Here is a 24,682-nt window from a genome sequence, read left to right on the forward strand (position 1 = left end):
GTTCAAATAAATCAAACTTCTGGCTTTTCCCTGATTCCTAATCTGGTCCTTATCTAAGGTTCTTTTTAGTAATAACTGACATTCTTACAGTGAATTAGAGTTTTTTGCAATATTATAGTTAACTATAACCTGGCTGTCCCCCCAACACTCAACTGAAACTTCTCAGGAAAAGATCACCAATGACCATCCATTATTGACAAAGCCAATAAACACATTTCATTTATTGTTTCAGCATCTTTATGCCTCTCAATGGCACTATTCAACATGCCTTCATTTTTTGTAACTCTCCTGCCCAGCTTTCCACAACACTACTCTATGCTTGTTTTCCACAGTATCGGCTATAGCTCCTGTCTGCTCAGCATCCCTCTCCTAAACTTGGTGATGCCCCCACCTCCCTAAGTAGAATGGGCACATGACCCCGGTGGGCCAATCACGATACTAAATCTTTCTGTTCTCAGTGATTGGTCCAGGAATTGGTCACATGTTCTAAATCAGGCCAATCAGAGTTTTTCACCTGGATTTCTAACCACAGTTGGTTGTGAATACCCTTAATCAATGAGTTTTGCTGGAAAACACAAACCTCAAAATCTCAGTGGCTTTTAACAACCAAAATTTATTTTCTTGCCCTAGAGTCTACAGGTCTGATGTGGCTCAGCCAAAGACAGCAAGGATTGGCTTCAGATTCACTTCATAGATTTCTTTATCCCCCCTTGAGCAGCAGCTACTTGGGGCATTCTCTTCTCAGGGAGGAGCAGAGGAGCATGGGACAAGCAGAGACATGTGATACCTCTAAAAGTCTTGGCCTGGAACCATCACACTCACTCTGTCTACATTTCCATTGGCCAAAGCTAGTCATGTGGGCAAGCCCAACATCCTGGAAAGATGCCTCTAGTGGGAGAAATGGCAGTCACTGAGCAATAGATGGGGATGCATAAGGCAAATATCCCTGCCTGTGGGGGCATGGAGAACTGGGGACAATAATCCAACCTGCCTCACCCCCTTACCTTTCTGAACCCAGGCTTAAAAATGGACATCAGGAGCTGCTGTGACCACAATCCTACCATGTGAAGCTGATCTTCTGGAGCCCATACCCCACAACCAGGTTCCTAGATCCAGTGGTCCAGCTCCACCCCTGCCTTCCTGGGTTTTAGTTATAAGTTAATGAATTTCCCTTTGAATTGGGATCCTGTCACCCACAGGCCAAGAACTCTAGCAAATCCATTTTCTTACTTCTCAGGTGGTCTTTGTTGGCTTTGGGCTCTGTGCTTGGCTCTTTTCTCTCTAGAGAAGAGGTCAGCAGGGCCAAATCCAGTCAGCCTCCTGTTTTTGTAAGCAAAGTTTTATTGGAATACAGTCACATGCATTTATTCACGTGTCATTGGTGGCTGCTTTCACACTGCAACGGCAGAGTTGAGTAGTTGTGACAGATACCATATGTTCCACAAAGGCTGAAATATTTACTATCTGGCTCTTTACCACTGCTCTAAAAGATGTTGGCCATTTGTTCTCCCTGGCCAGTCTCATCCCTGCACACTGATAAGTCCCAAATCTATTCCATGGCTCTGACTGCACCCCTGCACATCCTTTTCTGCTTGAATATTCCACAAGCTCCTCAAATTCAATAAGTCTCAAAATCAAACTCTTCCCCCTAAACCAGCTCCTCTTTCCTCTTCCTCACTTCAAGAAATAGTGCTGCTTTTGCATCCGATAGCCCCAACTAGAACACATCTAGACTCTTCCTTCTGTCTCCCTCCCTTGCCCTATCAATTGGTTGTGTTGGTTTTACTTCTAAACATTTCTTAAATCTTCCTCCTTTCCAGGAGAGAATCCTCACTTGAGCCATAGCAGTCTCCTAACTAGTCTCCTATCTCTGGTGTTTCTCCCCTTAAACCGCACCCAAACCTCACCTGCCCTTCCAGCAAGGGAACTCTTACAACGCGAAGCTTGTCCTGCTGCTGCCTTATCTGAAGTTACTGGTTGGGGTCCAGTGCTTTGGGAGGACAAGGCAGGAGGATCACTTGAGCCCAGGAGTTCGAGGTTATAGTGAGCTGCGATCATGCCACTCTACTCCAGCCTGGGCAAAAGAGTGAGACCCTGTCTCTAAAGATAAAGTTATAATAATCAATAAAGTTACTCAATGGTTCCCCATTAAGAGTTGAGTCCAACCTTGACAACCCAACACACAAAGCCCTCAATTTTCTGGCCCGGCCGGTCCCTCTACCCTCATTTTAGGGTATGTTTATTTTGTATCACCCAAGACTAACATGGAATTGCATTCACACATTCTGCTGTCTCTTGCCTCATTCGTTTGCTTGTGCTCTGCCCCCTGCCAGTCGTGTCCACCCCCTACCTCCCTTCTTCATGTGGGTAACACATCTCAGGATTCACGACAGTCAGCACCCCTTCTAGGTAGTCTTCGCAGGCTGCACCTGCCTTCCCACCCTGAGCTGAAGGCATCTTCTTTGTTCTCTCCCATTCTTACTCTGAAGTTAACTTGTAACGCTGGCTCTACCTACTTGTGTGTCTGTTCACTCACAACAGTGTAAGCCCCTGAGGGTGGGGCCCCTGCTTTATTCAACGTCCTGTCCTTGGTTCCTGGCACAAAGTAAGTGTTTGGTGAACTGAGTTGAAATACAAGCTGTTTTTCACTCACATTACCTATTACTTAATGTTCACAAAAGCCTTTGAGATAAATATTGTTATCCCTACTTTATGAATTAGGAAACTGAATCTCAGAGACGTTGCCCAAAGTCACGCAGCTGATAAGGAGCAGAAGACTGCCCCTAAACCCAGGTCTGCTGATCTTGAACTGTTGGAACCTCTGGGTTTTTTTCTGGATTCATCTTTTTGTATTAGTTAATAAATATTTCATAGTTACAAAAGAACATATATGACATTAAGTGTATACCTTTGATAATAATAATAATATGAATGCCCATGTAACCCATCATCCAGCTTAGGAAATAGATAAATCATTGCTAACACTTTGAACGGCCATCCAAATTTTGTATTTATCATCCTTTGCTTTTCTTTAGGTTTTCCCACATATAGATGTACTCCTAAAAATGTATTGTGTAATTTTGAATGCTTTTGAATAATACTGTATATAATCCTCTGTGGATTTGCTTTTTTAACCCAATATTGTGTTTGCAGGCTTCATCCATGGTGATGTGGGTACTCAGTAGCTATGGTTCAGGCAATTGCATTGCTGTGTAGTATTCCATCTCATAAATGTATCAAAATTCATTTTCTCACTATTTCTGATGATGGACACTTGAGTTGTTTCCAGTTTTTTCTTATTACAAAGAGTGCTGCTATCCTTGTACATCTCTCCTTCTGTCCATGTACAGAAGATTCTCTGGAGTTTGTACCTAGGAGTGAAATTCATACACACATCTTTGTATTTACCAAATACTGTCAAACTCTTTCCAAAGTCAATAGCATCAGTACTGAATAAGAATTTCTGTTGCTGCATGTCCTTACCACCAATTGGTATGTAAATTTTTTTACAAGTGTGTTTTGCCAGCCAGCAGGTGTAAAATGGTTCTTACTGAGAGTTTTAATTTGCATTTTTCTGATTACTGGTGAGATGGATGTATTTTATATGTTTATTAGCCATTCATATTTTTTTAGGAAGAATACCTGTTTATTTCTTTGCCCATTTTTCTCCTAGGTTGTCTGACTTTTTCTTATTAACCTGTAGAAGTTATTTATATATTCTGGATGTGAATTCTTTTTCAGTCATATGTGTGATAAATAAATGTTCTCAGTTTGTGACTTATCTTTTCACACTTTGTGGTGTCTATTGATGTATAAAAGTCCTTAGTTTTATTGTAAGTGCATTTATCAATCTTTTCATCTGTGGTTTTTACTTTTTGTATTTGTTTAAGGTATCCTTCCCTACACTTATTAATAAATGTGTTATAAATAACGCTTATTTATAACACAACTAGTGTTAACCGAATTGTGCTAAAGATTAATTTTTTTCAAAAAATCTGTTTTGTTAATGCTGCAAGTGGATGATCCCAGGCAAAGTAGGCAAAATGCAACCCTGCTCTCAAAGTTTCTGGTAAAGTCCACTTCAAATGATGTGGCACCAGAATAGAATTCTTCAAATTAACTGAGGAAGACAGACCTCCACATTTCAGCACTGAGGACAGGAAAAAAATCAAATGCTTTTGGCATCCTGCGAAAGGAACAGGATCTCTCCAGAAGAAACCCCACACGAGGTAGAGGCCATCACAGAGTACAGAACAATCTCCACAGCTCTGCCTACACTGCTGGGACCAAAATAGTTCACATGGCATTCCTGCCGCCTCCTTGTGAACTGTGGGGAAGGAACACTGGTCACGAATTCTTCGTTTCAACCACCCCCACACACTAGGACAGCAGCAGCAACCGCAGTCTGGAGAACAGCACGTGGTAGGCTGTATAGTTTATCATCTCTGCACCGAGTACCGGCTTCCTCCCAAATGAGAGAAGAAACTGAAAATGATTTTTTTCATTAGAAAATAAAATGGGAACGAGTTGAGTGTAGCAGAATGTCAACTAAAGAAAAAAGTGAAGCTTTTAAAGAAGTAAAGTCAGTTTTGTTCAGAAGCCTTACTGAAGACTGAAGATGCAGGCCTATAGCCCAGGAGTATTTCAGTTCACAGTTTAAATGCGGGTGGTGGGGGTTCAAGATGTGCAAAACCACACCCAGGTTTTGGTATAACCTGGTTATAGATTACTCAAGTACATTTGGTAATAGAGTGTAGAAGCATAATCGTTAACCCCATCAGATGTTATCGTACGTGTAGGAAAAGGCAAGGACTGGGGTAATTTATCTTTTAAGGGATATAGTGACTCAGGGGCCGTGTGCGCTATCCTGTTTTAACGCCTCTAAAGCATCTTTCCAGAGAGCTGGGTGTCATCATAGAGTGAGAGGCTTTATGAAATTATATTGGCAAGCAGAAACAAGCAAACATGGCTTTTCACATTTGCTGCTTTGTCTCACAAGAGTATGGGGGCCAGGTCATAAAGGGTCTCATATGCTAGGTTTAAAAAATGTGAACTTTATTGTGTCAGTGGGGGAGGTTTCAAGGTATTTTAAACAGGAAAGTAACACGATCCATTTAGTATTTTGCTTGTTAGCGACTGTACAACTACTTAGAATCTGGCTGATAGAAAATACTAAAGAGTGATTGAACCAGGCTCTGTGGGCTTCCCTCCCCCCACTACCACCCCAATTGCTGTTCGTCCTGACTGGCAGAGCTCACCTCTCACTCTCAAGCCTAGAAATGCCCAAGAATCACTTTCCCAGCCTCCCTTGCTGCTGTACCTCAGGGATGGCAGAGCAGAAAGATGGAAATGACACCATAGAACCACATAGAGACACATCCCTCTGGAGGTAACAGATAGTTATTTATAAAGTCACTCTTCTTTGATATTCTGTGACTTGTGCCCTAAAGCATACCAAGGGAAAGAAGCATTAATAAAATAACTGACATGAATTAATGTGATGTCATAAAAAATATAACAAATAGACACTTCTTTTCTTCAGATATTTATTTGAAATAAATCAGCCCCTTAAAATTAGGAATAGTTAACTTAGCTATCATTATTAACTGTTCACTGAACATTTTGGGTGCTCAAGCAAGAAACTACACAGCCTCCAAGAGGATGTGTTTTGCTTTTTCTGTATCCGAAATGACCTTTTCTCACTTTTTTCTCTCATTTGCACATTTCCCCTAAGAAACACTGAAAACTTTCTCCCTGTTCTCCCCGAGGCAGCAATGTCTCTTTCATGAAGTCATGGAAGTCAAAGCACATTCTCTAAGAAGAATCTCAGCATTGTGTAAACAAAGGAATTGCAAGTTCAAGAGCTTCAGGCAGCAATATAATGTTCTCAAAGTGAAAAATTCCTTACAGATCATCTGTGGTAACACATTAGAATTTGAACACAGGTAAAACCAGAACATCTGGTTAGAGTTCTTAAGACCATTAACACTACCTTTCCATCCTAAATTCATCTATACAGTAGCTGGCAACTTGTCAGCAATTCTTTCTGGTCCCATCTGAAGTAAACCCAATCCATTCACCAAATCCACGTTGGGGTCCTCCAGCCACCACTGGGAATTCCTTCCTTCATTCCAGGAATATTTACTAAGGATCTACCAAATGTTGGCACTGAGACTTAATCGCTCGGATCTTTACTCTCATCCTGCTTACTATATTTTGGGGGAATGCATTACTTTTCCATATGCAAACAATTTTAAAAATATAAATGAGAAAAACTATATGGAGATAGAGAACTGGAATTGCCAGCTAGAGACGGGAGATGGTAGCCGCTTAGGTTTGGTCAATGTCTCCTTTCTCTCCCATTCCCTTAAGCGCTGGAGATGATCTCATCCTCGCACCCACAGGTGCGGACTCCGGGCAGGCGGGTCAGTGAGGATGCTGAGCCCCAGCCGAGGCCGGCGGGCGGGAGGCCGCGCACGGCCGGGATCCCCGCGGGCACCTGGCGCCGGGGAGCAAGGCCGGGCGGGCGGGCGCAGCACCTGCGGCCGCGCGGGGGCGGGAGCCAGGTGGCCTCGGCGCGCCCGCCTCGCCCGGCACCGAGCAGGAAGTGGCTGCGTCGCGGCCCGGGCGCGGCTTCCTCGCGGGGCAGCCAGGCCGGGAGGCGGCCACGGCCCGAGCCCGAGCACCGGGAGCGAGACCAAATGGCGGGCCCCGGGGACGCCGCCTCGGCCGCCCTGGACGAGCTGTCCCTGAACTTCACGTACTGGGTGCCGGGCGCCGGCAACGGCTCCCTGTCGGGCGCGTGGTACCGCAGGAACCAGGTAAGGGCCGCGCCCGCCACCCCGCGCAGCCCCGGCGCCCCCGCTCCTCGGCCGCCTTCCTGCCGGCTCTCGGGAGCACACCCGCGCTGGCCGAGTGGGAAGAGCTGACATATGACGTTTCCACGCATTGACCTAACCCCCCCTTATTTGGGAGAGCAGGGCCCCCAGTCCTCTCCGGGCATCAGTCGCCGGAGCGGGCGCCCAGGGAGGGCTTCGGGCTGACCTCTGCGGGCTGTCCCTGGGCCTCTGGGTCCCCACGGATCCCGCCTCCCCAGCCTTATCCCGCCCTCTTCTCCCGGAAGGATTCTAGAAGTGTGGGGGGTGAATTGTACTCATTTGCACCCCAGAATCCTTTTACAGTTAAAAAAAAAAAAAGGTGACACTCCGTTCTCAAAAGCAGGGGATTCAGTGAGGGCAACCAGATGTCAGCTCGCGCAGATGCCCTGCGTGTGTGTGTCCCCGGAGTCTCAGCCCAGCTCTTCCATTTCCGTGCCAGGAACACTGATACTCTCAGGTTGCAACTGTAGGCTCTCTCGCTCTTTCTCACCGGCCCTTTGGGAAAACACTGTCAACCTAAACAACGCCAGTTTACACTGGAAATATACATTTAACAAGATCAAAGGGGACTGGAGCGCCCGTTTAGTTTTGGTTTGGTTTAAGATCAGAGAAAGAGCTCTGGCCAGCCCTTCCTCCCGCAGCATTCATATTCTTTCCAGTGGGGGCCAGTGAGCTTGAACACAGTGACTCCAGGCTTCCTCCTGTTTTCATAAGTGCTACTTTGTTCTTATTCTTTAACAAAACCATTGATATTTTTATTTTACAACAATATAATCAAAAAAATCTGTTGCTATTGGTCTAAATCAGGGATTTTAACCAATAATCGAGGATCTAGATTCCTTACTTATGCTTGAAAAGTGTCTCAAATACTAGTTTCTGAACGCAGAAGATAATTTTTGTGTAAGGAATAAGTAAGACAAGTAAGCATGTCCACCTTATTAATTTTCAGGAGGGGAGAGTATTGCTTTAAGTCCATTTCATCACAAAAGATACTAAAATAAAAAAATGAGGGGACTCAGAGCCTCTTGTTCAATGTTTGTACCTTTTCCTCATTTCTCTCTTTCCTTCCGCCCACAGGAATTACAAAGAAAAGAATCACTTTTTATGGGATCTTCTTTGAGTATATCTGTTATATTATGCTTATACTGGATGCAATCCCAATAAAAGTTTAAGAATGAGTTATCCCCTCTTGGTAAAGAAATTAGAAGGTTAGTAGATGTGACCTACCATGGCATCATCCAAAACAGGAAAACATTGTTTTCATAGTGGAAACTTCTGTAGTCATTAGTTTTCTTTGACATTTCCTGGAATTCTTGATTGTCTTGGCTCTCTGATACCCAAACACAGATTATCATGTGACACTAATGTAAAACAAATAATGTTTGCAAAGCTTAATTTAACTTTGACATTGTGTATTTGTACAGGTTAGAAAGGGTGTGTTCAGAATATGCTAATTGTAATTACTGAGCTGACAACTATTGCTGGTTTGAGATAAGACTGTTATCAACTTTTCCTATTGTTTTCTTTATAATTTTTTCCTTTATTACAATTGGGAAACAAGGAACTTTTCCCACTGTTGTGCAAATTTAGGCCATTTATAAGAATGTGGTATTTTATCCTTTCAGTAATTGCATTTGTTTTAAGCAAAAGTAAAAATTAATTTTTAAACTTCATTCAATAAGCATTTTGTTGAGTGCCTCTAGTTGTCTTGGCCAGTAAAAATAAAATGGAGCATAATTTTTCTTTTCTTTTCTTTTTTGACACTAACAGAATGGAGGTGGCTGAAAATGGGGTGGCTCCAGAAAAACAAAGTGTGAGATAATAGTTTTTTGACTCCCACAATCAAAATTAATCTTGGTTGCTGGCTGGCCAGGGTTTAATGGTGCTTGCTTCTGTCAGTTTGTCACAACTGAAATATTTGCAGCATCTCATTGCTGGTAGCCCAGCCAGGTACCTTTCTGAACATTTCCCTACTGAGGGTACAATTCTGCTGTCATTCTGGTTGCAGTGGAAGATGGAGACTGACCGTAAGGTGAAAATATGGTTTAGGGTCTTGGGTATAGTCATGAATTGTTTTGAAGGACCGGTGAAGAAGTTTGGACTTTATCTTGTAGACAATGGGGAGCCACTGAAGATATATATATATTTTGAGCAGGGAGTGCAAGAATCAAAGCAAATTAAATAAAAGGAATTTAAAGTAGGATTAGCAGGATATAGAAGCCTCAAACAGGCCAGCTGTGGACATAATCCAGTCCATAGGTGTGTCTTGTTTGACCTGCAGCAAGGTTTAAAAAATGTTTAATACATTGCCGACATTTAAGAATGAGATAAAATATAAAATTTCAAGTTTCCATCATCTCTTTAAAGATTAGAAGTTCTAGCAACAGAGCCCTTTTCCTACATGATCACAGTGAGCTGGAGCCCCCTACTGTGGTGTCTCCCTTTTTTCTCATTTCTTTTACCTGTTCACCCCTACCCCACCCCATAGGCATTTCATTGGCAACCAGCACTAGAGTCTGTTGACTTGTACTTGGGCGAGTCACTTAATTTCCCTGGGCCTTAGTTTCCTTACCAGTAAAATCAGGGTTGGACTAAAAGATCTCCAAGATCTCTCATGCTCTATCCTTGCATAAATAAGGGCCAAACCAGCAAGGTTATAGAGGGAGTGGACAGGAGAAGAAGAATGTGGGAAATATTGTGAAGGAGGGTTTTGCTGTTGGTTCTTTAAGTTTATGCATATTGCTAAATACCCAAATTCACAATTACATTGTCAGAAAGGTTTATTCTGCATAGGGTGAGATGAAACTTCAGAATTTTTTATGCCCTTTATTTGAACTTTTGATTTTCAGTGGCTTGAGTTTTTAAAGTCAACATATCTAAAGGAAAATTGATACAACTTGGCAGGGAAGAGGCAAAGTGAAGAAACTGACATTTGTTATGCATTTATCATGTGACGCTTTATAGCTATTGTCTCATTTAAGCCCCCCAACGACCTCATAAGGTAAATATTACCCTCATGGTTCATATAAGGGAACTTGTGTTAAATAACGTGCCCCAAGATCTTACAGCAAGTGGGTTTAACTGCAAAGCTATTTTTAGGCCATGCCTGAAGGCCATTGCTAGAAAGTAAGGCTTGAAAACAGTGCGGTGTAAGAATAAATGTGAGGGAGACCATGAATGTGGCTTCTGTTGCTGTACTGAAGAAAAATCACGTTGAGCTTTGTATTGCCTCTTTATTGATTTTCCTTTGCTACCATCTATCTCTTTTCTGCTGGTAGCTGCATATGACTGTCTCTGAAAAAAAGAAGAGTCAAAGCTTGCAAATAATCAAAGGGCTGGGTAGAGGTTGTTGGTCCTTTCCATTTCCTTCTTAAGAAAAATCCTTTTTCTGTTTTGTTTTGTTTTATTTATACTTATTGATTTTTTTCCCTTCCTTATGTATCCAATGTGGTAATTTCCCTTTAGTAAATTTTCTAGGAGAGGTATGTGTAAGGCAGCAGGAAGGAGGAAGGAAGAAAGAAACAGATGACCTCAAAGCAGCTGTATCAAAGCTTTCGTAAAAGAATAAATAAGTCTCCTGGTCCTTGTTAGAGGAATAGTTTTAATGTGAAGTTGGCAGACCAGGTATTTGCATTTAAATCTACCTGATACCCTCCTTATGGCTTGATTCATACTAACTAGTTGTAATATTCATATTGATGCAGTCAGATTCAGGCTGTGGGAAACTCTGCCAGTTTATAGGTTTATGTGGCCTAGTTTCTTCAAAAATCATTTTTACAAGGAAAAAAAGAGACAGAATGGATGGTGGGAGAATTTATAGATTAAAATAGACTTAAAAGACATAGCAGAAAAAAGGCAACTACAGTTGTACCAAGGGGTACACACTTGGGTGATAAAACTATACAGAAAAGCAAGAAAGTGATTGTCACAAAGACAGGTTGGCAGTTTTTGTGGGGCAATGAGAGGGTTATGATGGGATTAGGGTTCAGGGAGGGCTTGGGCAGGGACCTAATTTCTGTATCTTGATGTAGATGGTGGTTACAAGGGTGTTTGCCTTATGATAATTCATTAGAGTAATTTGTTTATCTAAATAATTCTCTTTGCAATTGTCTATATCTATTATATTCTATAACTTTAAAAAATAATATTAGCATTGCTATGACTGTTCAACTTGCATGTTTCACCCAGGTGGTGCAGGATATGGTATGCCATGTTCACTTTGTTTGCTCAGGAGAATTATTTAAACAATTTCTTTTAAAATGTTAATGGTTATTCAAATTGGCCTTTGAGAGCTTACCATGGAAAGGATGACATTCCCCAAAGTTATCCTTTTTGTTCCTGAATAGTGCTGTTTTAAAAGCTCAGCCTCTTTACTAAATTTGTTGGCAAGTTTCTCAATTTCTCCATTTTTTGGCTTTCTCTATTAAAATGGAAATAATACATACAGACCTTGTAGGGTTGCTGTAGGAATAAAATGATGCGTATCAAATAGTTAGCAAAGTGCCAGACACATAGAAAGTACCCGATAAGCACTAGCTATTATTAGCAGTAGCATAATCAGCCTATATTATAGGCAATGTCATAAAAAATTATATCTAATAATCAGTAATTTGTGGCTTCACTCATTAAAAATAGAAATAAGAAAAATCATGTCAGTTATTTGTTGTAACTTTGCTTTCTTTAACTATAACCACTGTTTCTCTACATCTAGTGCCTTCCTCACTCCCTTTGATGTTTGCTTCTCCTTTACTCTCCAAGAGTAGTCGCATTCCAGAACACTTCCTAATGAGAACACTTGATATCTTGAAGTGCTAAGGCAAGGATTCTTCCATGTCTTCTGCCGTTTCCAGACTTCTAGGTTGGGAAGATAGGGTGTGTGGTGCTGGGAACAGCTGACAGAGGTGTTTGGTGTCAGTAGTGTGATCATATTTCATAGACCTTGACTGTTGTTTAACCAACCAGCAGGACCAGCACCCCAGCTGGGAAGGCTCGTTCAGGTTTAACAAAAGACTTTGTGCCATTTGTTTTAGCTGGATTTTTTTTATTATTATTATTCTGAAGGACCAATATTCTCTGTTCAGTTTATACCTTTTATTACCTATTCCCCTCCCTATGTTCCAACACACTTACATTCTACATAAAATCAAAGCTCTTCACTCCATCTATCATGGCCCACCAGGGTGTCTTAATTGCCTGGGGGCTGGCAGATAGCACCTACTTCTCCTGTGCATAGTTCCCAGGAGGTACACGCCTGTACCTGTGCCTCACGTGGTCACTTGCACAGCCCTACATCACTCTCAGAATGGTATCTTGTCATCTTTGGCAAGGCGCATACTGATCCCTAATGTGAATATAGGCTAATGTATGTTTAGCCATGAGCTCTACACCTCCCTGAAGATTGTGTTTGCCCTGACATGACTCCTTCAAAGGCCTACCCTGAGCTTGGCATGTCATACCAGGGCTGCATAAAATGAGGTCCTGCTGTCTGCCTATGACCTCAGCACTAGTTTCCTAAATCACCTGTTTTAGTCTGTTTTGTCCTACTACAACAGAATACCACAGACTGGGTAATTTGTATACAATAGAAGTTCATTTGGCTCCCGGTTATGGAGGCTGGGAAGTCCAAGGTTGGGGCCCGCATCTGGGGAGGGCCTTCTTGCTGCATAACATGGCAGAAGGAGTCACATGGTGAGAGAGTGCACAAAAGAGAGAAAGACAAACCCAAACTCGCTTTTATAACAAACCCACTCCCACAATAACAACAGTAAGCCATTTATGGGGGCAGAGCCCTCATGACCTAATCACCTCTTCAAAGTCCCACCTCTCAACACTGTTGCTTTGGGGATTAAGTTTCCAGCACATAAATACTGCGAAACACATTCAAACCATAGCATCACCTGGCCTCACCTCACCTTCTTTGTAACTCTCAAATTGGTTTCCTTCTTTAGGAACTTGGACCACTGGCCTGAATTCTTTAGCTTGCAATAGGAGTCAGTCTCTCTTCTGGCCTTTGAACTTAGCTTCCTACCAAAAATGCTTCATAAGTTAAGAGGCTTTAGGTTGCAAGTTATGGAAAACCTAACTTTAACTGGCTTAAATAATAAAAGAAATTAATCCATTCTTGGATTATGTAAAAGGCCAGAAGAACTCTGGGTTCAGGCAAGCCTTGATCCAGGGATTCGAACAATAATGTTGAACACTCAGTTTCTCACTCTCATTTTAAACTTTTGTTCCTCAGAGTTTTTGGTTCCACTTTTAGCAGATTCATACCTCTGGGCTCCATACTCCCTTGCACTCCCAGGAGGGAAGAGCTTGACTTTCTCAACCGCTAAAGAAAAACATGGGCTTTAGTCTGATTAGATGACGTTTTGTCCATGTCCTGTCCCATACCAGTCACCAAGGCCAGAGTCATGGAGCCTGGTGCTCCCAAAGCACCTTGGTGAAGACTGGACACCCACATGTGGTCACCAAGAGAAGGGGATACTGTGTGGCACAAACAGAAATGCCCAGCAAGTGGGCTCGAGTCCTGTCCTGTGGATTATTGTCTTCATGAGAAACCCTCAGGGGAGCTCCCCTCCCAGCTCACCCAGGACCTTCCCTTTCTGTACCTTGGCTCACATGAGAAGACCCCCTGCCTCCACCCCTGCAAATAACTCTTCATTTAGCCTGACTTGTCTACGTGTAGGACCTAAATAGTAATCTCCTTAAAAGCTTAGATTATAGGTTTAATTTCTGAAACATTTTTATTAGCATCATCTCTAAGCAGTGACTTATTTCCAAGTTCTACACTTATCCACTCCCCTCCAAAGAAATTCTGGAAAGGTCTCTGGCCTTTCCTACTGATGGAAAAAATCAAAGGGAGTCAGCTGTCAAAAGCAGTGTCCCTTGCTTGGTCTCTATCTTGCCTCCACTTGCTTGGCAGTTTCTTCACCCTCAACAGCTGCCTTTTCAGTAGTTAGAAATCTCCTAAAAGTTTAATGTCTTTAGCTGAAACCGGTATGGTGTGTGAGTGTAATACTATGTGGAATCCTAGAGGCCATGTTAGCATCGAGAATATCTCGTTCAAGTTCGAGGTGAATCCTGTGAATTCTTGGGGGTGGTCTTTATTTCTTCTTCAGCCTCTGCACTTGCGGGGATCTGATTGTTCCAGGGCTGTTTGGAAGATATCTGCACTGTGTTCTCTCTTGTCACAGCCCACATTAAGCCAAATCAGCTAATTGACAATGAGGGCCTGAAATGCAACCAACATTCCGTGCAGCAAAATCACGAGCAGAGAGCAGAGAACCCTTCTCAATATGGAAGTGATATGGAAGAAGTTTTCACATGGACTGTGTCCTCAAAAAGTAGCTGTATTTTTGTGATATGTGTGTGTGTGTGTGAGAGAGAGAGAGAGAGAGAGACTGCTTTAGAAATACTTGAAAAACATTTGAAGAAGTGGTTTAAAGTCACCCTCCTTATATTATCTGATGGATTATTTACATTAAATTTCCAGGACTAACATAGTACTGTTATGTGATTGTAAATAAAAGAGCCAAAACAGAAGTGGAAATATTGTAATATACCTTTGGACATGGCTACTGGTGTCACAGCAGTGGAGAAGGGGGCAGTTCTTTGTGAGCAATGTTTGAGCAAACCCAATGTTATAAGCACCACAGCCATAACTGTGAGTCACACGTACAGCATTCTGTGAGTCTTTGCACTACACTTGCAGAGCCAAATAGCAGTTACCGTCCATGAGTCCTATGGGTGTCACATGTGCATTGACCACGAGGCGTGGTGGGACCTGGCTGCTGGACCAGTGGGATGTGAGGATTTTGCCAGGAATATGGAGTTTGAGGTTAGGGGAAATTAGCTTGGCTGTGAGGACTAGCCCTTTAGAGGTAGTGAAGAGTCCAAGTCACAAGAGATACAGAAAACTTGAACTTGAGTCCCGCCTTGATTTCAGAAAGATCTAGTCAGGTGGGTGGTGAGGGCCATAGGAGTCTCTGGCAGAGATCAGTCAGTGGGTGGCAATGTCATGATCTCTCCCCATATTGAGGCAGAAACTCACCCAGCGTCTGGTGCCTGACATAGACGATAGAGCTCAGTCTTCAGGGGAAGCTGCTGGCAAAGTTCTGTCGCAGTTCAAGGCAGGCATTGCTCCCTCCCACAGGGGATATGTACTCCTACTCCGGAAACCCAGGCGGGTGTCGGGGAAAGGGTTGCAGCTGAGGGAACTCAGAGCTCTCAGCTTAGGGAGGAAGGCTTGTTCCAAACCTGGGCTGGACCTGCAAAAGGCAGCCTGCGACCCTACTTCTTTCAAAACAAAGGACTGTAGGTTGTTAAAATTATTATTAGAAACATGTTCTTGCAAAGTATGAAAGTTATGGGGCCCTATATTGATCTGGACACAAACGATAGCATTCCTTTGTGTTCAGCGTGTCTGTCCTTGTTTCAGAGATTCCTTCCCCAATATTATACAGGATTAAGTTGTAATAGATCCAAGTTTAAAACTTCCTTAACTGGAACTTTGCCTTTTCTTAACTATTGTTGCTCTTTTATTTTAACAAAGTACTAAAAGCCCTCAAAGGGTGTGTTATTAAATGTAATACTTTTCCCATAAATTTGTTCTGCTGAAACTTAAATTTCTCCGAAGCCAAAAATCCGATAGCTTCTTAGTAAAGCTAAGGCTTATCCTAAATAGAATTTGGTTTTTTAAAAATAAGGCATGTACAATTATGTAAGTAAATGTGTTCCCTAGTAAAAGACAAATGTAATAGTTCTTAATTGCATGGGAAGGCAATATGTTGGGGTTTTCTGCCTAGGTTTCAAGGTTGATTAAAAATTGGCACAAAACAGCTTGTAGAATAGCAACGATATACTGTGTTATGTAACCCTGACCTTTTCTGTTGGCTTTTAAATCACCAGATTTGGATCTAGTGTCATGAGACTTTCTCAGGATAGGAATGAAATAACCTTATAGCATACAAAAACCAAGACAAATTAAAAATCTGTTCCTGACTGAAAATTTTTCTTTCTTCTTTTTCACATATGGGATTATAGTTTTAACTTGGTTTGTGTTAGTATTGCAGACAACTCAATTATCTACAAGAGTGAAGGAGATTAGCAGTAAAAATAGCACAACCCATCCAGTAATCTAAAAAGCATTACCATATTTCTGGTTGTCTCCAACATTTGCTGCTAAGAATATTGTTTCTTTAAGGCCCTGTTGTAATTTGCTGTCCTCACTGCTCCTACTTCTAGGCTGAGCTCCTGCAGCAGTCTCCTACTTGGTCTTCCTGTCCCCTGGTCTCCCTCCCTCCACACTGCAGCCAGGATGAGTCTTCCAAAAGCCAAATCTGGACTATCCTTCTCTAGTTTAGAGTCCTTCTTGTCTTATCACCGCCTACAGACCAATGGCACAAAAAGGCTCTTGCCTGCCTCTCCAGTCCAGCTACCCTGTGGTCCTCTGCCTCAAGGCCCTTCAGGCCACCCTGTTTACTACACCTTGTGCACTCACCTGGTGAGTATCACCCTGTGGGGCTTCCCTAACTCCCTCCCTGGGGTAGGCTGAACAATGACTTCTCAAAAGATACCTGCATCTTAATCCCAGGGTCCCTGTGAATGTTACCTAGCATGGCAAGAAAGGACTCTGCAGGTGTGATGATGATAAGGATCTTGAGATGGGGAGAGTATCCAGGATCGGCCAGGAGAGCCCTAAGTGGAGGGAAGCACAGGGAAATTTGACACCAAAGAGGACAAGGCGATGTGAAGCAGTGGTTGCGGTGATGCAGCCACAAGCCAAGGAAGCCAGCAGCCCCCAGAAGCTGGAAGAGGCAAGGAATGGATTCTCCCCTAGAGCTTCAAGAGGGAGAGAGAGCAGCTCCCCTGAACTCCATTATTTCAGCCCAGCGAAATTTGATTTCAGACTTCAGGGCTCCGGAACTGTGAGAGAATACATTTTTGTTGTGTTAATCTACCAAGTTTGTGGTGATTTCGTATAGCAGCCACAGGAAATGAATACACTCCCCAACCTAGGCATGTTCGTACTCCGTCTTCTCTGTTCCCATGGGTTCCACGGAGCATACCTCTGTTATAGATGTCACAGGCTGTGGTTGGTTTGTTATTGGTTGTGCTCTATTCTTCTGTGCTTCTTGAGGGTACATTGCATCCTTGATTCCTGACATAGGACCCAACGTTTAACAGTTGCTGAATAAATAAATAATGAATGAATGAGTGAATAACATCTGATGTGAGCTTCCTTGAGTTGTCTGTGCTCCATGTCTACCATCTTCTCTCTGACGTCACTTTCACTTCCTTTCCCTCCACATTGTGTGTTTTGCTCGAGCAAAGTCTACCTGTGGTTTTAAGTTGTGCAATGGTTTTATTTTTCTCCTTAACATCTTTTCTAGGTTCTGCCAGCTTCCTTTTTATTTCTTTCCTTGTTATCATCTCTTCTTTTAACTCTATTTTTAAATGAATCCATATTCTTTTTAATTTCACTGAGCCTGAAAAGCAGGGTTTTTTTTTTTAACTTCTTAGCTTGAAAAAATTCAAACCTATAGAAAAGTAAAAAGAGTAATACAATAAACACCATATGTCCTTCACCTGGAGATTCATCAGTTGTTAACATTGTGAAATATTTGTTCTCTCCCTCTCTCTCCCTTTTTTTAAATATGTGTATAGTAATGGACCATTTGCAAGTCAGTGGCACACATTATGAGTCTTTGCCCCTCAATACTTTAAGATGTATCTCTAAAAATTTGGATGTCCTTCTGTCCCCTCCTAACTGTCTTGGAGATGGGCTGTGTGCTTACCTGTTTACTAGATGCAGATGCGAAACAACCCCAGCTCATCCTTTTTTTGGTGGGGGTGAAGATAGAGTCTCACTCTGTTGCCCAGGCTGGAGTGCCGTGGTGTCAGCCTAGCTCACAGCAACCTCAGACTCCTGGGCTCAAGTGATCCTCCTGCCTCTGCCTCCTGAGTAGCTGGGACTACAGGCATGTGCCACCGTGCCCAGCTAATTTTTTCTATATATTTTCAGTTGTCCAGCTAATTTCTTTCTATTTTTTTTTTTAAGTAGAGATGGGGTCTTGCTCTTCTTGCTCAGGCTGGTCTCAAACTCCTGAGCTCAAACAACTGCCCACCTTGGCCTCCCAAAGTTCTAGGATTACAGGCGTGAGCCACTGCGCCCGGCCCCCAGCTCATTCTTGAGAGTTTACTGTAAGATGGGGTAAACTGAACACCCATATCTCAGACATATCGCCCGGTGTCTACAGGCCCTTAAGGTCATTCCTGCAGTGATTAGTTGACCTAAATCACTCAGCCTGTGGTAGTGCTGATACAAGAAACTAGATCTCATTTCCTGTTCAGGCGTGTTTTACTGCCTAGAATAAGAGATAACGTTATTCCAGTTGTTGAGTTGAATACAACTATTGCTATGTTGAAAACTAATTCAGAATCTATGGTTATTTTCAGCTGTGTACTAACTGCTTTGAGATCTGATTCTGAATTTATGTTTTGAAGACAGAGCCAGGAATATGGTTGAGTTCGAAGCCAGAACTGGGACCAACTATTACCAATTCCACACACCTTTGTGTTATCATATCCCATCTCCATCTGGCCAAACTTCCTCCCAACCCCCGCCATGGATTATGGGTCAATAATACAATACTACAGGTCAATTATACATATCTAAAGAACATTCCGGCACAAAAAAGCTGAGTAGAAGATTGTTATTCCAAATGAAATTAAAACATCTTAATACATACTGGTACTGCTATTTTGAACGTCATCCTAGACAAATTATTTGCTCTGGCTTCGACCATCTATTTGCCAACACATCCTGAAAAGCCAGAAATTAAGCTACAGAGGTGACAACACTGACCACTGCAGAAATCAAGGGCATATTCTGTGTTTCTGGCCTGTCTGTACTTGTAACTACATTATTAAGATGTGGAACAACTTTTCTTCCTGACTACTGTTATTGCTTTATTTCATTTGCACTTAGAAAAAGAAACAAATTCTGCTAATTAAAATGTTGCAGTACAAGACATTGACTAGCCAGAAGGTTACCTTTTATAGTCTATAAATAAGTAGTGATTCAGCAGTCAAAATTTGGCTGCTGTCTAGCTGTGTGACTTTGCATAAGTCACTTTCCTTCTCTGGACCTCTGTTCTCTTTCCTGACCAGTCTCCAGAACAGTAAGGGGAGAGGGACGGAAGAGAGAGAACGAAAAAGAGAGGGGTGTGGGGGGAGAGGGGAGGTTTAAGCTTCCATTAATTCTAAAGTGTTAGAAAACAGATAACATGTTGAATAAGTAATGATGTAAACTAGACATCTTTAACCTAATTTTAATGGCAAATTTATAAGGGCCTGCTGAGTGCATGCAAATGACACTTTTGATTACAGATGAAGAGTTTATAGTCATTAAAAAACATTTACCAGAGCCTCTAATTAGAAACAGTATTTAGTAGTGGTTACCTCAAGTTATTCTATGTCCTTGAAGGTAATCAAAGCACCTTCTTTTAAAAGCGTGGCAAATTTGAAGCTTCCCTCCCCAACAATTAGGGACATTAATGAGTACTTACTATATTGCTATTATTCACAGGTATATATTAAATGAATTTAATGGGCATGCAATCAACCTTGAATAATTAGACAAGATTTCAGAAAAATAAAGAATAAGATATGCTGAGTATTATCAAGAAACTGTTTCTGACAGCTGTTTTATACCTATATATTTCTTGTTTTTCAGTTTAATATGAATTCACTAGATTTTAAAAGTCAGCAAGCAGCTTTTTATTGCACAATTAATTGTTGGAATCTAAATTCTGGAACAAAGTTTTGCTCTCACAGAAACTGAGTGTTCAGTTTATTCATACCTTAGTTGATTATAAAATAGTTACTTCCTGTGAGATCATTGTAGGGCTCACAGGTCAAAATTTACTATTTCTAGATAGTTTATAATCAATCTGACAGTAGTTCAGTTCAAATAATATTTAATAAACAACTTCTACAAAGTCTATACTAGTCACTAAGCTTGCAAAGATGAGTTGATGAGCAAGTCATAGCTCTGCCCTCAAGGAGCTTATAGTCTAGAAGGGAAATGGACTTGTAAAAATTAATTACACTACAGCATGATGTATGTACTGATAGAAGTCTGTAAGACTCAGTTCAGAGGTGAGAGGTCAGGAAAGGTAATAGAAGATAGATCTGAAGAAAGTATCTAGAATTCAGCACAAAGAGATAAAGAGTTGGAAACTATGAGAGTGATGTTAGGAAACAAGGTGGTTAGAATGAAAAGATCTAATGTACTAGTGAGAGAAGTTCCATATGGAGGGAATAGAGAGAACAGAGGATAGATGACATTTAAAGGGATAATGGTTGAAAACTTAACAAAATCTGTGAAAGACATGAATCTTCCAATTGAGGAAGCATGAGTCCCAAGCAATATGTAATTCACGTATAAAGAAATTATAGTGAAACTCTAAAAAAAACAGTGACAAAGAAAATCTTAAAAGCACCCTGAGAAAAATGACAGATTACATACAAAGGAGCAGCAGTTAGACTAACAACCCTCTTCTCAACAGCAATGATAAGGGCCAGAAGACAATGGAATAATATTGTCAAAGTGCTGAATGAAATAACTGTCAGCCTATACCTCTGTACTCAAGAGGAAAGATGACATGAAGATATTTGCAGAGTGATAGAGAATTAACAATTCAAAGAATTTTACTGAAAGAGCTACTAATGTTTTCTTTAGGAGGTAAGACACTGAATCCAGAAGAAAAAAAAATGAGATACAACAACATAACATCCAAAACATGGAAACAACTCAAATGTCCATCAACTGATGAATGGATAAATACAATGTGATATGTCCACACGGTAGAGTATTACATAGCCATAAAAAGGAATGCTGCACACTATATATAGGAAACATACTGATACGTGCTACAACATGATGAGCCTTAAAAACATTATGCTAAGTGAAAGAAACGAACATAATAGGCCACACACTGTATGAATCTAGTCTTATAAAATGTCCAGAATAGGCAAATTCATGCAGACAGAAAGTAAATTGGTGGTTGCCAGAAACTGGGGCAAAGAGGGATTTGAAAGTGACTGTTAATGGGTGTGGAGTTTCTTTTTGGGATGTGAAAATATTCTGAAATTAGATAGTGGCTATGGCTTCACAACTCTGTAAATATACCAAAAACATTGAATTGTATGCTTTAAGAGGCTGAACATTATGGTATTTAATTATATATCCAGAAAGCAGCTATTTTAAAGGAAAACAGTGGTGAGCAAAGAAATAGGTAAACATGGATAAATAAAGCAAGTATTGACTGCATAAAACAATAATAACAATGACTAGGAACTCTTATTGCCACAGGGAATGCAAATTGGTATAGCCACTTCGGAAGATAACTTTATGGCAGATTTATTCATAATTGCCAAAACTGGGAAGCAACCAAGATGTCCTTCAGTAGGTGAATGGATAAACAAAACTGTGGTACATCCAGACAATGGAATATTATTCAGTGCTAAAAAGAATTGAGCTATCAAGCCATGAAAAGACATGGAGGAAGCTCATATACATATTACCAAGTGAAAAAAGCCAATCTGAAAAGGCTACATGCTGTATGATTCCAACCATATGATATTCTAGAAAAGGCAGAACTAGGGAGACAGTAGAAAGATCAGCGGTTGCCAGAGGTTAGTGGGGAGGGAAGGTGGAACAGGCAGAGCACACAGGACTCTCAGGGTGCTGAAACTATTCTCTGTGATACTAAAGTGGTGGACACATGTCATTATACATTTGTCAGAACCCACAGAATATGAAAAACCAAGAGTGAACCCTAATTTAAACTATGGATTTTGAGTGATGATGATGTTTCAATGCAGGTTCATGAAATGTAACAAATGTACCACTCTGGGTGGGGGCGGGTGTCAGACTTGGAAGAGGCCAGGCATGAGTGGAAGCAGGAAGTACGTGGGAAATCTCTGTGCCTTCCTCTTAGTTCTGCTGTGAACCTAGAACTGCTCTAATAATAAATTCTGTTTAAAAATAATAACAATAATCACTACTTTGCAGATATAAATGCAAGGTAGAACTAATACATTAGCCAACAACGTGTAAGATAAGAGAGAAGAAAGGTTGTAGCTAAAGCAAATGGAAGTTTGTATAATGCTCGAGAGGATGGGAATATTGATGAACTTCAGAATTTATGTCAAGAATGCATGATAAATTTGTGGAGAAACTGGATCACGCATATGCTGCTGGCGGGAATGTAAAATTGTCCAACAACTCCGGAAAATAGTTTGGCAGTTCTTTTCAAAACTAAAAATGGACTTACCACACAACCGAGCAATTACGCTTTTGGGCATTCATCCCAGAGAATGAAGACATATTTCCATGTAGAATTTGTACACGAATGTTCATAGGAGCTTTATTCGTAACAGCCCCAAACTGGAAACTACTCAAATGTCATTCAGTGAGTGAATAATTAAATAAACTGTGGTACATCCATACCATGAAATACTACTCAGCAATTAGAAGGAATGACCCAACAACTTGGAAGAACCTCAAGGAAATTATGCTTAGTGAAAAAAGTCAATTTCCAAAGTATACATGCTTGTAGATTCCATTCATATAACATTTGTGAAATAACATACAGATGGAGAATGGATCAGTGATTGCTGGAGGTTAGGGAAGGGGTAACACAAGGGAGTCTTATGGTGATGGTACAGATGGACATCTTGTTAGTGGTGATAGCTACACACACACACACACACACACACACACACACACACACACACACACACACACACATGCATGAGTGCCTGTATAACTGATGAATCTGAATAAGACACTACCGTTTACCAATGCCAGTCTCTTGGTTTTGATATTTCCGTATAGTTGTGTAAGATGTTAACATTGAGGGAAGATTAGGGGAAAGGTGCATGGGACCTGCCTGTACATTTCTTTGCAACCTACTATGAATCTACAATTATTTCAAAATTAAAATTTTAAAAAAAAATGTAACAGTAATAACTAAGAGAATAGAAATAAGATGTGTAATTTCCTAACCAGAAGAGCTAGGGAGGAGGGGTAGAGAGAAAATAAAGAAAACTCAGCCAATCCTAACAGGATGTAGGAAAGGAGAAATTGGGAAGCAAAGAAAAGGCAAGAAAGATAACTACAAACACACACAAAAAGATAGTAGAAATAATGAAAATATATTGATAATCACAGTGAATGTAAATGATCAAAACTTCCCATTTGACAGAAAGTCTCAGAGTTTTTTTGTTAAATCCAGTTATTTCCTGTGTTTAAGAGATCCAGCTAAAATGTAATGACATAGAAATGTTCAACGTGAAGTAATGGGGGAAGAGGAAATATCAAAAGAAAGCAGGTATATTAATATCAAATAAAGTAGACTTCAAAGCAAAAATATTATTGAGATTAAAAGAGTCCATACATAATAATAAAAGAGACAATTATCTGGGTAGATAAAACAATCCTGAACTTATATACACCAAACATTATAGACTTAAAATATGTAACACAAAACTCAGTAGATTTATTTTTTTTTTTTATTTTTTGAGTCAAAAGAGTCTCGCTCTGTTGCCCAGGCTAGAGTGCCATGGCATCAGCCTAGCTCACAGCAACCTCAGACTCCTGGGCTCAAGCGATCCTCCTGCCTCAGCCTCCCAAGTAGTTGGGACTACAGGCATGCACCACCATGCCCGGCTAATTTTTCTATATGTATTTTTAGCTGTCCATATAATTTCTCTTCTATTTTTAGTAGAGGCGGGGTCTCGCTCTTGCTCAGGCTGGTCTCGAACTCCTGAGCTCAAACAATCCGCCCGCCTCGGCCTCCCAGAGTGCTAGGATTACAGACGTGAGCCACCGTGCCCAGCCTGGATTTAAAGGGAATAAATGTACAAATCCATGTTTGTGGTAGAATTTTAATATAGCTTCCTTGGCAATTGATAGACAAAGCAGTCCAAAATTTAGTAAGAGTATTGAAGATTTGAGCAATGCATTAATGGAGATAGATAGACTATGTGGATAGAATGAATAAATATATATATAATCTTCACTCAGCAATTAAATATTAATACTTTCTTTTCAAGCATGCATGAAACACTTATAAAACTTGACCACACACTAACAAATCGCAAAACAAATTTCCATTTATAAAATGTACTAGGTCATAAAGCAAGTATTGATTTACACACAGCATATTTTCTGACCATAACTCAATAAAGTTAGAAATCAGTAACAAAGTAATAACTGATGCCACATTCATTTTAAACTTTTTAAAAATCACCTCTGAATAATATAAAGCTCAGATAAAAATCATAAAATAATTAGAAAATCTTTAAAACTAAGTGACAATGACTGTACACGTTAAAACTATGCGTGCAGCTGAAAGAGCGTGCTTAGAGGGAAATGTCTAGTTTTACTGGCATATATTATTATGTAGGAGGAAAGAGGAAAGGCTAAGGAATTGAGTCCAAAGAAGAAGGTGAAAAAAGAAAAATTGAGTAAACAAAATAAAGATAAAAATGAGGAAGGAAAGAAATATATTTATATCAACTTCAGAAAGAAGTTACTTAGCTCTGGGAGGAAGAAGAGACTGGAATAGAATTAGCTACATTTGTGGCATTTTATTTCTTTAGGCAAAAATATATACCTGTATACTTTGTGTTTTTTAAATTATTTTATTTTCTATAGCAACTTTATTGAAATGTAATTCACATACCATACAATTCACTCATTTAAAGTATACAATTCATTGGTTTTTAGTATA

General features: G+C 40.8%; 1 protein-coding gene across 1 annotated transcript in view; it reads left to right on the top strand.

Annotated features, from left to right (window-relative positions):
* Positions 1-6,540: 6,540 nt before the first annotated feature.
* NIPAL2 (NIPA like domain containing 2) overlaps positions 6,541-24,682 on the top strand; it is an 84,197-nt gene continuing 66,055 nt past the window's right edge. Inside the window, exon 1 of the mRNA XM_045560708.1 lies at positions 6,541-6,821. Coding sequence (XP_045416664.1) covers positions 6,702-6,821 — 120 coding nt within the window. The 5' untranslated portion in view covers positions 6,541-6,701. The remainder of the gene's footprint in view (positions 6,822-24,682) is intronic.

The sequence above is a fragment of the Lemur catta genome, chromosome 9 (genome assembly GCF_020740605.2).
Source record: "Lemur catta isolate mLemCat1 chromosome 9, mLemCat1.pri, whole genome shotgun sequence".
Lineage (NCBI taxonomy): Eukaryota > Metazoa > Chordata > Mammalia > Primates > Lemuridae > Lemur > Lemur catta.